General features: G+C 37.3%; 1 protein-coding gene across 5 annotated transcripts in view; it reads left to right on the forward strand.

Moving 5' to 3' along the window:
• The first annotated feature begins 280 nt into the window (after nucleotides 1-280).
• Nucleotides 281-15,167, forward strand: part of Slc4a5 (solute carrier family 4 member 5) — a 101,477-nt gene continuing 86,590 nt past the window's right edge. For 4 of the 5 annotated variants that reach the window (XM_021729130.3, XM_021729131.3, XM_021729133.3 and 1 more), the window contains exons 1-2: nucleotides 281-424; nucleotides 10,833-10,907. In XM_021729130.3, the coding sequence (XP_021584805.1) occupies nucleotides 10,835-10,907 (73 nt within the window). In that variant the 5' untranslated portion in view covers nucleotides 281-424; nucleotides 10,833-10,834. The remainder of the gene's footprint in view (nucleotides 425-10,832; nucleotides 10,908-15,167) is intronic. The other variant, XM_040270974.2, reaches the window with a different exon arrangement.

The raw sequence follows: 15,167 nt of genomic DNA on the forward strand, positions 1-15,167 counted from the left end.
TGTAGCTTTAACATCCCTCTAAGTCAGAATCCAAAAAAGACCTGGGATAAAAACCATGCAGATCGATAAACTGGCATTTGAAAAATAAGGCTGGAATATACCACAGCCATAAAAAGATCTTCAAGTTAAAATCCAAGAAGAAATTTGGAGCAAAGTCATCAACCTATGACTCTATTCAGACCCTGCCCTACCCTGGTCAGTCAGCCAACCCGGCATTTGTCCCTGACCCTGCAGGAGTGTCCCTTCCCCCACTCTGGTCACATGGCATGCCGCCACTGAGCCCCAGAAGTCAATCTCCGATGCCCCAAATACAGTTCAGCCTGGAAACCACAGAGAGCCCTTCGTGCTACCCAACAGGAATAGAGCAAGTGGCTCTGACCTCCCTGGGACTTGGATCCTGGTTTCCAGCACTAAGAACAGGAAGGTAAGTTTGCAGCTGGAAGCTTCAGAGAGTAGATGAAGTCATTGAGGTGAGGCAAATGTGCTTCCTAGTATGAACAGAGCATTTAAAAGTGAGTTTCCGACACACTGAGAAGGAGAAATACCAGGAAAGCTGGGTAAATCCTTCAAATGAGCATTGGATGCTTGCCTTTCCTTTAAAACTTATACTGTATTTGTTCACAGTTTTGGATGCAATTTTCATTTCAAATTAACAAAAAAAGTTCGGAGACTCATACTCTCTGACAGCCTGGTGGATTAGTTCTATATTGTTCTCATTTGATGGAACTGAGAATCTTTCTCTTCGGGGCATATAAATTTCTGTTGTGTTTGCCAAATGTGTGAGATTGGTTGAAATATTTTCAAAGTAGGTGAAAAGCCTGAGGCTCTCTTCTTTCCCAGAGAAGTTTGGGGAAATAGATTACAACTGTTAAAATAAATAAAGTAAATAGATAACACCTCTGAATAGAAACAGAATAGGGACTAGCCTTATTTCATTAGACATTTTTGTTTCTGGGTTTTGAATATGGTACCTGGTTTTATTATTGCTAGGTTGCTTATGGATATTTGCTTGTTTTGTCCTTCCTCTCCAGGGGCATGCGTGGGTGTTTGCTCTGCAGGCCCTGAGGCAATGGACAAACCACAGTTGGAAGGTGGTGTTTCCCTGGCTTCTAACTTAGCTTCCTAAAACCCAGCAAGATTCAGTGTCATTCTTGTTGATTCAGTTCACAAAAATAATTCCAGGTTGACCCTTGGGGGAGTCCTTTCTGAAATACTCTGGGCCATCAAAAGGGCTCACCAGATGTCATGTGGACTGGTCTACTTCTTAGATGTTAAGGTCAAATGCCTTTAAAATACAGGGTAGAAGGAAAAAGCTCTCAAAGGGCTGATTAATGAGTGTAGTGCAAACATTTTTTTCTAGTTATTTTTCTGCCAGGGACATGGATGTCTAATCTTGAAGATTTATTACCATACTTTGCCCTTCCTCCCTATAATTAAGCTGTTTTGTTCTGTTTGTTTCCAGCATCTAGAACAAATATCTGGAATAAAATTGGATACTCAATGAGTATTTGTTGAATTGAACTGATGAATCCTTGTGGATAGGGAAGGAGTGGGTATTTAACTGGCAGATAATTCCATAACCATGGTTTTGATGACTAAAACATGCTGGGCATCTTTGGGATGGTTGTTATCATTACCCTTTTTCTGTGCTGCATGTGACAGCTATTTGGGGAGGGGGCCTTGAGCTTCATTTTCAAGGGTAGCATTCTGGTTCTCAGCCTTCTAGACTTAGAGTATTGATTTTGTCAGTAGCATTTTAGATTCTTAGGTATTGAATATGGTATCCCAGATGTAATTCCGGGGTAGTGGTAGGGGAAGTGAAATGGAAAGGAGCCTCTGAATGACCAGGAAAGTAAAAGATTTAGTCTGATCTCATTGTAGAGTCATGCTTAAGACCAAGGTGATTTATAATCTGAAGATAGATGGGAAAATAATGGTGACCATGGCAGTGGAGAGCCTGGTGGTAGGAAAAGCTGCCCTTACAAATTCTCCCACTTGCTTATGAGTTCTTCCACACGCTGGGACCATCACCACAATTCCTTTGGCAACATATTATAGTGGATGGTTTTACTGGTTAGTATTTCTGGGCAAAAGTAACTCAAATCAACTAAAGCTAGTGAAAAGAAAAGAGGGTCTTATTATGAGGCCATTGGCGGGGGGTTGTTTTGTGTACAGGAATTTAGGCAGACTTCAGTATAAGCCTGGGACTCAGAAGTGGAAGGCTATCAGAAACCTATACCAGACACCCTCCACCTCTCACATCTTCACTCTCTTCTCCTCTTTTCTTCCCTTCTTTTCTTTTCTTTCCCTTCCCATCCCTCCCTCCATTTCTCCCTTACTTCCTTGGGTTTGTGAATCAGAAAGAATCTATTTGAATCTTGACTCCACCATGACTGGCTCTATGACCAAGGACAAATTACTTACTTCTTTTTGTTTCAATTTCCTCATATGTAAATGGAGATGAAAATTATGTGTTTCACTGAATTATAGTGAAGATCAAATGAGATTATAAAAGCAAAATATCCAATATTTGATTAATATACATTATATAAAATGATAGAGATAGAAATTGTTTCATAAATTAGGTCAGGGCTTTTTTTGGTGGGCAGTGAAGCTGCTGATCAGAGCAGTAACTAACCCAAACACTTCCCATATGGCCAACACTCAGTTTCAGATGAATGGCTTCCTTTGATGATTAGGGGTAGCTTGGGTTCTCCTGATTCTGCACATATCTGGAAGGGAACTTTTTTCAAGCTGTGAGAAAGTAGGAACCAGCATAGAGGAGGTGACGAGTCAATGGTGTCATCTGGTCCAGAACTGGGAGATATGCATCTACCTGAACATTAGCTACATCGTATCTCCTTATGTTATGGTTTGGCTATAAGGTGTCTCCCAGAAGCTCTGTGTTAATGCAAGAATATTCAGAGTTGAAATGATTAGATTACGAGAGATGTAACCTACCCAATTCACTCTAGTTTGAATGGATTAACTCAGTAGTAACTATAAGTATGTGGGGCATGGCTGGAGGAGGTGTATCACTGGGGGTGGTGCATTACTGGGGGTGTGCCCTGGAAAGGCTCATCTTTCCTGCAGCACCTTTGTACTCTCTCTGCTTCCTGGCTGCCAGGAGTGGAGCAGTGCTTTTCCACCACACCCTTCTGCCATAATATTCTGCCTCACTTTGGACCAGAGCAATAGAATCAGCCTATCATGGACTGAACTTCTGAAACTGTATGACAAAGAAAACTTTTCCTGCTCTGAGTTGTTCTTGTCAGGTATTTTGGTTATAGAGATGAGAAGCTAACTGACACAGCACACTTCCAGTTTTATGGAGTTCTCATCTCTATTTGTGTCTGTATCATCATTTTGTATTTAATTTTTTCCCAATCTGAGAGCCCAGAGTACTTCAAATATGAAAGAACACATTTTTAGGGGATGGGGTTGTGGCTCAATGGTAGAGTGCTTCTTAGCAGGCATGAGGCACTGGGTTCGATCCCTGGCACCACATAAAAATAAAAATAAACAAATAAAATAAGGTATTGTATCCATCTACAACATATATATATATATATATATATATATATATATATATATATATAAAATTTTTAAAACATGCTGGAAAATTATTTTCTGATGTTTAAAACATCAAAAACCCAATTCAAAGATGAGAAAAAAATAATGTAAATTTAACAGCTCAACACAACTGAGAAGGTCAGTTCAGGATTAACAAACTCTGGGAATCATCAAGTGAGCACTTCTCTGATTTTCTTCTCTTGAATACCTCCCTCTATATGACAGGCTCAATAGTAGCCCCCAAGCTTATCAGTTTAGCAGTGCCAGAGTGAGCAGTACTGGGGATGGATCAAACAGAACTGTCCTGGAAATTCTGATGGGCCCACAATCTCTGTGGCTGGGAATAGGGAGTGTTTGATTGGCCAGGCTGATACATGTGGCTTTTCCTGATTGGGGTTGGAGAAAGGTGGAATTAGCCTCCACTAAACCACTTATAAGAGCTTTTATGTGGAAAAGGGAGTCTATTACTCAGCTTCTCTGTACTCTTCACACTATGGTGGATAGCTTGACCAATTTTTTTAAAAATAGGCCCAATTTAATGGAAAATACAAATTAGACTCTGAAGGTCAAGGGTAGTTGGTATGTTTTCTCTCATGTGGAAGCTAGAAAGGACAAAGGAAAAGAAAGGTGATGAGGAGAAGATCTCATGAAAATCAAAGGGAGATCATTAGAGTAGAGGAAAGGGAATGGGGGTGGGGCAGGAAGAAGGGGAGAGAAAGAAGAAATAATGGGAATAATGCTGGCCAAATTATTTGTTGTGTATATGTGTAAATATGTAATAACAAGTCCTACCATTATGTACAACTATAATGCACCAATAAAAATATGGAAAAATTACACATAAGGAGTTATTGCCTTTAAAATGGTGATTTTAAAAGTGCCCCTAGATCAGCAGCTATAGCTATAGCTGCTTATTGAAAATGCAAATTCCCAGTCTCTACCCCAGATCTACTGAATTCAAAATTCTGGAGTGGGATTGACATGCTACATTTTAACAAGTGCTAAAGTGACTCTGAGGCACCCTTGAGTTTGAGAACTACTGCTTCAAATTGCTGGTCTGGGGAAGTAGCTCAGGGGTAGAGCATTTAGTGCAAGATGGTGGGTTCAGGGGGCTGGAGGTGTGGCTCAGTGGTAGAGCTCCTGTCTAGCATGTGTGAAGCACTGGATTCGATCCTCAATATCACATCAAAAAAAGCAAAATAAACTTATTGTGTCCATTTACAACTAAAAATATTTAAGAAAAAATAAAAAGGCCCTGGGTTCAATCCCTAGGGCAATACAGAACAACAACAAAAATATAATTCATGGCCTGGGATTGTGGCTCAGTGGCAGAGTGCTTGCCTCTCAAGTATGAGGCACTGGGTTCGATTCTCAGCACCATGGAAATAAATAAATCAAATAAAGGTATTGTGTTCATCTACAACTAAAATTTTTTAAAATACAATTTACTATGATATATCAAAGTGCATAAATATATTTTACAGTCTTCTATGACATTAAAACAAAAAAAAAGCTTAAAAAAGAAACATGATTCACTTTGAACAAGTAGATTTAATCATGAATTTTCAAGGATATAATTATCACATAAAGTGGGAACACATGTATCATATTAAACTATTTGCCTTAAATTTTAAGATAAAAGTAATGTAGAGCCATAATTCAAAAAACCAATTAAAACATGTAAGAGCTTATGATAAAAAGCAATGGAACTCCATCCTGGCTTTTCTCATACTTCAAAGTGACACTTCCAAAATCCAACCAAAAAGGCTTCTTTTTAGCTTTTCTGTTGATTATATATAGAACAACAACAATAATAATTTATTTATGTAAAACATGGAAGATATAAGTAAAATAACATTATTAAATCTTACCTCTCCTGGAGGTAAACTGAAACTAGTGTGTGTTGATTCTCTACATGATTTCATACTTATAAATGTAAAAAATAAGCAAGATTGGTGGTGTTTTACATGTTTTAAAATTTTGTATAAATAGTTCTTTGTAACTTTTTATAACTTGCTTTTTAAAATCATTATGTTTCTGAGATTTATGCTTGTTATGGAATTCATGCCTAGGGTTGGGGAAAGTAACTATTGGCAATCAAGGGCCTGTGTCACTACCTGAACAAAATGGAGTTCTATAAACAGGGAAGAAGAGAAGGGAATGAATGTTGGACAATGTAGGAGACACTTCTAGATGATCACTCAATGCCATTTCTCCTTTCTTTCCTTACTAAAAGAATGCCCTAATATAGCATATTATTTGCCTACTTAAAACTTGATTACCCGAGTCTTTTGTGACATTGTTTCAGAGCTAAAGCCTTTTGAGAAACTGAGGCAGTTTGAAGATCCTCCTATTTAAACCCTGATTCTTGCGACCAAGTCAGAAAGATTTCAGACATATTGCTTGGAGTAATAAGCATGTTTTGTTGAAGGGCTAGGAAAAGGGAAAAGGAAATTCTCAAGGGGGAGACTGGATCCTCTCAGAGAGGAGAGGAAATGATGTGTCTCTCCTGTATTTCAGTTTTATGAAGATCCTAGAGAATCTTCCAGAGAGTCCTGCCCAGGTCCTCCTCTTGACTTTTGACTGACAGCAAGATGACATCAGACTTTCAAGTCCCCAATGTCATGGCAACTCTAGGTCCCCTTAGCTCATGCGGAACCTTCTAATTGGCTTCTTAATCATACATTCTTATAGATTTTATGGTTAGGAGGAACTATCCTTATCTTCCAGAATCTGGTCTGTGCAAAGGGTCACAAAAGTCTCTCCATTCAACTAACTTCCTCTTATCAATGTTATTTCATGTCCGCATTTCCTTGCAGATAACAGGTAGTTTGCTGAGGAATATGACATATCCTGTCCACTTAGGCCAGGCAGGGCTGCAGGAAAATTGCTTTTTGGCAAAGAAAGCATGTGGGGGTCAGCACAGTGGGTCCATTTTATAGAATTTTTCTCTTAACCTAGTGTTCCCACCATCCTCATCTATCTGTCCCCTAACAATATGACTCATATGTGGTTGAATGACAAAAGATAGATAGTAGTTTAAACAGGTAAAATGTTTCATTGTTCTCCATAACAAGATGTTGAAGTACAAGATATCCAACACTGGTAGTATGAAGACATTAAGAACCTGACTTCTTCCTCCATGTGAATTTGTAGTTAGCTTATGACCTTCATTCTCTACACTCCAGGAATAGTTTGCCAGATAAAACATAGTTTGCATAGTTAAAATTAAATTTCAGCTGTCAATGAATTTTTTTTTAGTACAAATAGAGCCTAAAAATTGCATGGGATATAACTTACATGAAAAATTGTCATTTATCTGAAATTCAAATTCAACTGGGCAAACTATTTTGATTTGCTGAATCTATAAATGCTATCTGGAAAGAAAGAAGGAAAAGCAAAGGGACTTTCTTTTGTAGAGACTTTATCTAGGAAGGGACTCTTCCCAGATCTTTCTGATATTTCTTTAGCCAGAAACAGCTAAAGGGCATCTTGGGGAAGTGATTATTTTTAGTTGGCCACAGGGCTGCCTTGAATCCAATCAGAGCAGAAAGTGAGATGATATCAGAAAGGTAGTTTATAGCATCCACCACAGATGTCCTATGCCATCTTTCATCTCTCCATCGTCTGGTGGTGATATTCAAAGTATTTAACAATCAATATGACATTGACACTGACCAATTAGAGTGTAGCTGACCATGAAGAATAAGTACCTGCCAAGATCAGTAGGCAATGATAGTCATATTGGTGGGTACCTGCTAATATCACAATTTTTTAAAAATTAATATTTACTTTTATTTACTAGGACTGTAAAAATATTGATTACAGTTGAGTAGAGGGTGCCATCTTTACTTTCCGTTTTTCTAACTCTTTATTCTTGACAGATTTTTGATATCCTCTCAAATACGTCAGTCAAATATATCAAGATAATTTTTTCTTGAATACATCATGTCCAGAGCCTGCTCTAAGACATCCTCATTGTTTTCTGAGCCTCTGTGTGGCTCCTCTGCTAGAACTTCACTTTGCCAGTCTCTCTCTCTCTTCTCTCTCTCTCTCTCTCTCTCTCTTTTTTTTTTTTTTTTGGTACCAGGAATTGAACCCAGGATGCTTAATCACTGAGCCACATCCCCAGCCTTTTTGATGTTTTATTTTGACACAGGGTCTCACTAAGTTGCTTAGGGTCTTGCTAAGTTGCTGAGGCTGGCTTTGAACATGTAATCCTCCTGCCTCAGCCCCCAAGGTTGCTGGGATTACAGGTTTGCTCCACTGCACCCAGCTACCTTGCCAGCCTTTTTTTTTTTTTTTTTTTTTTGGTGCTAGGGATTGAACCCAGGACCTTGTGCATGTGAGACAAGCATTCTACCAACTGAGCTATAGCCCCAGTCTTTTGAGGTAAATTTCATTTCCCAAATCCTGGCTGTATTCCTTTCTTAATATTCCTTCATCTTGCTGAAGTTCTTCCTTCAATCATTTCCTGAGGGAAAAAGTCATAATAAGTAAATTTTTGAGGCATTTTTATGTCTTAAAGTGCCCTTAATCTACTTTTATATTTGATCGATAGCTTGTTTGGGACTGGAGTTCTAAATTGGAAATATTTTTTTTCTCACATTTGGAGGTACTCTCTTGTAGCTTCCACTGTAGTGATGGAGATAATGACAATTCTCATGTCTTATTCTTTGTAGGTGACTTATTTTCTTCTGGAAGCTTTTAAGATTTTTTTTTAATTTTTGTTTTTTAGGGTTTTTTTTTTTTTTTTGGTAAGTACTCTTAACCCATGATGTTCTAACACTTCATGATGATGTGACTTGCAGTCTTACCTGAATATAAATATGTGTGTGTGTGTGTGTCTGTATGTATGTGTGTGTGAGTATATATATGTATATATCTTTATATTTGTGTTCTATTACCTGACATATTGACATATTCCTTCAGCTTTATGTTCTCTTTTATTAAAAGTTTTTCTTCTAGAATTTTAATTGCCAAGTATTCTTTCCTATTTGAAAGTTCCAGGTTTATAGCATTCTACTTTTATTTTTGTCATAGATTCAATGCTTTTTCTTGTCTTAGAAATGTTAATTATGGAGGTTGCTTTTAATGTTTTCTTTCTCTGCTTTCTATGGTTCCTTGGCTCCTTTCTCCTAGGACTTCCCCTTCTTGTCGATTTTGGTCTCTGTCATTCTGGTGATTCCTGTCTGCCTGCTCATATTTGGAGTGGAGCTGTCAAGTCTGTGTGGACAGGCCGAACTTATTGAATGATGAGCTTACAGTGGACAGTTGGATGGAACCTTCCCCATTTTGTTAGAGGTCCCCAAAATATAGAATCTGTAAGTCTTCCAGTCTCTTACCTGGAGGATCTAAGCTTCATTTATTTTCTAGGGACCAGATAAGCAGAGAACTGTGGAGTAACAGTCTTTATTTCACTCCCTTTCCTTCTTAGCTATCTAGGGGCCTTCAGATTTAGCCTCTCCTTCTTCCAGGAGTTTGAAGCCTAGAAGAAATCTGAGTTTTTTTTTTTTCCCTCTGTAACACTAGTGATTGAACACAGGGGCGTTTTACCACTCAGCTACATCTCCAGCCCGCCCTCCCTCCCTCTCTCTCTCTCTCTCCCTCTCTCTCTCTCTCTCTCTCTCTCTCTCTATATATATATATATATATATATATATATATTTTTTTTTTTTTTTATTTTTCTAAATTGCTAAGGCTGGCCTCAAACTTGAGATCCTCCTGCCTCAGCCTCCTGAGTTTTTGGGATTTTAGGTGGGCTCACCACACTTGGTTGAGATCTGAAGATTTAACTGACTTTTTAGGAAGATTCTCAAAGAAATTCCCCTGTCTTCAGTACCACTGTACATCCTGGTCTTCAGTTGTAACTACTGCCTCTGATTTCCTCTTTTTCTATTTTTAAGAAACATTTTGCATAAGTAGAAGCTATCTAATCCCTGAAAGTTCAGATAAAGCTTTTTTTTTTTAAATGTGTTCCTGGTATTTATTTATTTTTCTACAAAAGTAGAAAAACCAATGATGACCCTTTTGAATCTATTATTAATAGTTATTGTTGATTCATGTTTTCTAATTCTTTTTAAGTTAATTTTGAAATTTCCGTTATTTTTATAGTAAAGTATCTTTTATTAACCTTATGACTAAAAGATATAGTTCTAGAAATAGACTATATGGGTTTGAACCTATTTCTCCATCTGGACATTAATTTAAGCTCTGTTTTCCTCAGTTTGCTCATCAATAAAATAGAAATAATCAGAATAGGATTATAATTCAATGGTAGAGTACTTGCTTAGCGTGTGTGAGGACCTGGATTTGATTTCTAAGACCATAAAAAGAGAGCAAAGTGGTAATAATAATGTTACTTATCTCTTAGTTGTTGTTGAGAAAATTCAGTTAAGTAGTACACACAAAGCATTTAAAATAGAGCCTGGCACAGTAATGGCAGCTATTTTATCTAAGTTTTAAAGTCCATTTGCATGAATTTTTTTCATAGGTTTCTCTTATAATCCTTGAATTCTCTACTCTATTTTTAGTTATGTCCTTTTTTTCATTCCTTATGTTGTTACTTTGTGAATATTCTCTTTTATTCTGGAGTCATCTTGTGTAGCGTGCCTTGTAAATAATCTTTCCAAATAATTGCCCTTGGATTTATTAATCATCTTTATACTTGTTTTCTATTTTCTGCTTTTATCTTTTATATTTACATTCTTCTACTTTCTTTTCTTTGGGTTTTAGTTCTTGTTCTTTTGGCTTCTTTAGTTGAATGCTTATCACATTTATTTACTTCCCTTCTTTCCTTCTCCCTCCCTCCCCCCTTTTCTCCTTCTTTCTAATTCCTTCTAAGTGTGCTGCATTCCATACATTTAAATATATAGTAGTTGAAAATGTTGAGTTCCAAATATTTAATAATTTCCATTGTGATTTTCTATCAAATCATGACTAGAAATTATTTTTAGTAACACACAATAGAAATACTAAGGCTTTTTGTGGCCTGCTATGTGTGCTCTCTTTGTAAATGCTCCATTTTTCTTGAAAAAAAGATATGTTCTATTTGTTGGAAATGCACACATATATACATATATATGTATATTTATACACATACCTATATATGTAAATTTGAGAATCTTCTTTTGCTTTAGTTTTTTTCACGTGCATTAAGGTCTCCCACTCTGAGTACAGGATTTGACAACTTGTCCTTGAAATCCTGGCCTTTTTTGTTGCATACATTTTTGAGGCTTTGTTCATCTTTTACTTTATAGTCATGAAGGTGGAAGAAGAGAAGGCTGGGGCAGGAAAACTGGACCCCATGTACTACAGGAGATGTCCGGATCAAGGTAAAGACACTTTGAAAACATGATGCAAATCCTAGGAAGCTCTGAGAATTCCTTGGTGTCAGGCTCGGGATAGAGCTCAGAGATAAGAGTGTGGGCTTAACATGTACCAGGAATTCTCCTGAGAATTTAACAGCATTTTCAGTTAGACACTCTGGAGAGCTGGTCTTTTTCCTTGACTCACCAGTGTCTCCTCGAAGCAGGTAGGACCAACCTTCACCATGTGTTAAAGTGACCATGTGATTGGGCAGGAGATAGGAAACTGGTACTCTGCCTGCATGAATTAGGTCACAGCTTCATCAGCATAAATTTACCTAATTTTACCAGATTTACAAACTATGATTAGTGTTAAATAGCAACATTTAGTAGATTCTGAAAATGGCAGCTTAGTTAAAAGCATTGCAAGAGGTATTGAAAAGGTGTTTTTGTTGTTGCAGAATTGCCGACTCAGTGGCCCTAAGCCTTCATAACAGACAGATGGTTTCTGATTCAACAACATTTTGATGTGATTTTTTGATTTTACTCTTGTGCAAAAGCAGATACATTCAGTAGAAACTGTAAATTTTAAATTTTGATCTTTTCTTTGGGCTAGCAATATGCTGAACAATATTCTGTCATGTTGCTGGGCAGTGGCAGTGATCTGCACTGCCAGTCAATTAGGAGATCTTGATGGGAAACCATTGATACTTCCTCACTCAGCTAGGATGCTAAATGCTTAGAAGGTTCAATGTATTAAGTGCATTTTCAGCTTATGATATTTTCACTTTATAATGGGTTTATCTAGATGTAACTCACTGTAAGTTGAGGAGCACCTGTATTCTATAGAGTACAGACCTTAGGAAGGGGCAACCTGGTAGGCCTCGTGCTCCTATCATTATCCCAGCCCTACTTGGAAGGAGGCATTAACCTTGCTTCCAGCTGGACACTTGCTGAGCTGCAGAATATGTAGGACCTCTTTGGGGCTGTTGATGGATCAAGAGGAATGCAGTGTAGAGTTCCTAGGAGAGCTTGGCATGTGTCCTGAGCCAAAGTCTGCAAGATATTCACCATGGGAAAAGAGATCCTGCAGATCCAGGAAGGAGAATTTGGGGTTAAGGGAGAAGTAGCCTCTCCACACAGTTCACCAACTAAACAGTCATGCTCTGATGATTATGATAGGAGTCAGGAAAAAGTGGGACAAATTAGATGTGGGGCAGAGAGTAAAACATTCCCCCAATAGCCATGTCCTCTGTGTTCTTTAGTATGCATATTCTTCATGTGTATAGCTCCATGATTAAATTTTCATAAGCATGTTCCCATACATGATCCCATCTTATCCTCTCAAATACCTTGCCAAACCAGTAGAGAAAAGATTTTCATTTCCATATTACAGATGAGGGCAGTAAGTCCAGAGAGGTGGGAGGCCTATGGCCACAGAGTAGGTAAAAACAAGCCAGAGATTACCAAGAGTAGCAGACTCTTGGGTAGAGGCTTTTCTGATGCACATATTGCTTCTCATTTCTGTTCCTTGCCTCAGTGGTAGAGAACAGGAACTTGAAACTCCCAAGCATGCTAAGCTCTTAGACTGGAACTATTTACCTCAAAATACTGGTGTTCTAGAATTACAGCTTGCTTAAGAAAATGTAGTGCAGCTTAAGAAAATGTAGTGTAGGGTATAGACCAGTGGCTTAGCACCTGCTTATCAGGCACAGGACCCTAGGTTCAATCCCTGGTGATATACACATATGAAGTCACACTGTACTGGGGAGGTAAGAGGGTGGAAGAGAGTTTGTCATTTTGATACTATTGTAGAATTAAGCAACCAATCTATGACAAAAACCCGGGTCCATCCTGAAGCTAAACTATGAGAAATTTCTAAATATAGTAGTAACAAACAAAAATGACCACAGATATTTCCAGTTTTCACTTTGACATGTAAAGAGCTTCAAAGTTGTCACTCCCACTCACACAAAATAGCTGAACAAGCTGAACAATCAATCATTTTTCTTTGATACAAAAAAGAACTGAGGCCACAGGAGCAAAATACCATCCCAGTAATTGGAAAGCAAATATAGAGAATACAGGTCAGCTTATCTAAATCCAAACCTGATGAAGCGAGTAACTGGTACCAACACTGAAATGGTAATTTCAACAAATCAATGAGGGCTGAATGTGGACTAATTTGAGAGTTAGAGATTTCCAGGGACTAGTCTAAGAAGCCCTCACAATTTCATGACTCTTACTCCACAAGTCCTACCACCATCTTTCAGTGAAGATCAGCAAAAATTTCTCTCATGTTTGTGCAGGAGGGGAAATGTTTTGAAATATGCCCAGAGTGTTATCCACAATAAAGATCTACCCATAGAGGTGGTGGTCGGGGGAAGACTTTACCAGAGCCTAATCCAACTTTGTGGAAGAGAAAGTACCCAACTCAGTTTCTTGCCTTAACTAAGTTGGGAAAAAACACACTTGAAAGACACAGCACATGGATACTGGCTTGCTAAAAGGGTGGGACCTAATCATAGGATTATACAATTTTTTGCTTCCTCCCATAAGTCGCCACCACTTCAGCAGGGCTTCTGTATAATAGCAGTGGCTCATAACTGAAAGAATTGCAAAGCTCAGACCCTAAGAAGGAGTTTCTAGGGAAACCTAAAAACAACAGAGGTACAATAACAAGGGCACAAGAGGAAACAGAAAATCTCTGATACTTACTACTATAGCAAATAGTAAACATTGCCTAATCACTTACTAGAGAAACATAAAAACCTCACACCAAAGGCTTACTTACCTCATAATGATTCATATTGGGACAAACAATATCTTTGACTTTTGATTTTCTGGTATTAAGGCTCTAACTTGAATCACTTACATTCGGAATACTGATGCTACTTTCTTCTTTTAGACCTTACACTTCATTTGTTTTCCTTTATTCTTCTCCTTCCTCCTCCTCCCCTCTTCATATTCCTCCTCCTCCTCCTCTTCTTCTTCAATTATCAGAACTTTACACTTTGTTTTGTTTTCTTTTTTTGAATTATCAGACCAGAAATTTAAAAATAACTATGATGAATATGCTTGGAGTTCTAATGGGAACAGTGGAAAATATGCAAAAGCAGGTGTATAATCTAAGCCGATAACACTCTAAGAAAGAATACAAAATAAGTGCTCAAAAATACTATAACAGAAATGACTGATGCCTTCAATAGATTTATTAGCAGACTTGGTATGGCCAAGAAAAGAATCAGTGATCTTGAAGCTATGTCCATAGAAATTTCCCAAACCCAAAAAGAAAGGGGGAAAAGATGGGGAAAAAAATGAAACAAAATATACAAAGACTGTATAGAACAACTACAAAGGCAAAACATACACATAATGGGAATATCAGAGGGAGAAGAAAAAGAGAAAGGAACAGAAGAAGTATTTGAAGTAATACTGGCTTAAGATTTTCCAAAATTAGGGATGAGGCTATAACTCAGTGTCAGAGTGCTTGCCTAGCACACGTGAGGCATTGGATTTGATGCTTAGTACTACATAAAAATAAATAAATAAATAAATAAATAAATAAATAAGGGCATGCTGACCATCTATGACTACAAAAAAATTTTTAAAGATTTTCCAAAATTAAAGAAAGAAACTAAGCTGCAAATCTTTAAGGAAGATCAGAGAACATCATGTAGGATAAATATTAACAAGCTAGGCATATTATATTCAAGTAGAAAAAAAACAAGAAGAAAGAGAAAGTCTGTAAAAGTTAGAGGGGAAAAACTCTACCTCTATGGAGGAACCATGTGAGCAAAAAGATAGTGGAATAAAATATTTACAGAATTAAAAGGGGGAAAATGCCACTACCTAGATTTTTTTTTATCCAGTGAAATTGTCCTTCTAAAGCAAAGGAGAGTAAATGACTTTCTCAAACAAAAACTGAATTTGTTGTCATTAGACCTCCTTTGCAAGAAATGTTAAAAGAGCTTCTTCAAAGAGAAAGAAAATTATATAGACCAGATACTCAACTTTATACAAATAAAGAAATAGTATCATAGAAGGAATAACAGAAAAGAATTTGTTCAAAATAATAATAGTAATAAAACATATTAGAGATTATAGCACATGGATAGGTAATATGAATGGAGTGAATGGTTAAGAGGTGGAAGGGAGAGATTGCTATTTTAAGTATCCTGCACTACCCAAGAAACAGTACAATGTTATTTGAAAGTGGACTTAGATTAGTTGTAAGTATATATTGCAAACTTTAGGGAAAATACTCTAATTTTTAAAAATGATATA

Source organism: Ictidomys tridecemlineatus, chromosome 12 (genome assembly GCF_052094955.1).
Source record: "Ictidomys tridecemlineatus isolate mIctTri1 chromosome 12, mIctTri1.hap1, whole genome shotgun sequence".
Taxonomy (NCBI): Eukaryota; Metazoa; Chordata; class Mammalia; order Rodentia; family Sciuridae; genus Ictidomys; species Ictidomys tridecemlineatus.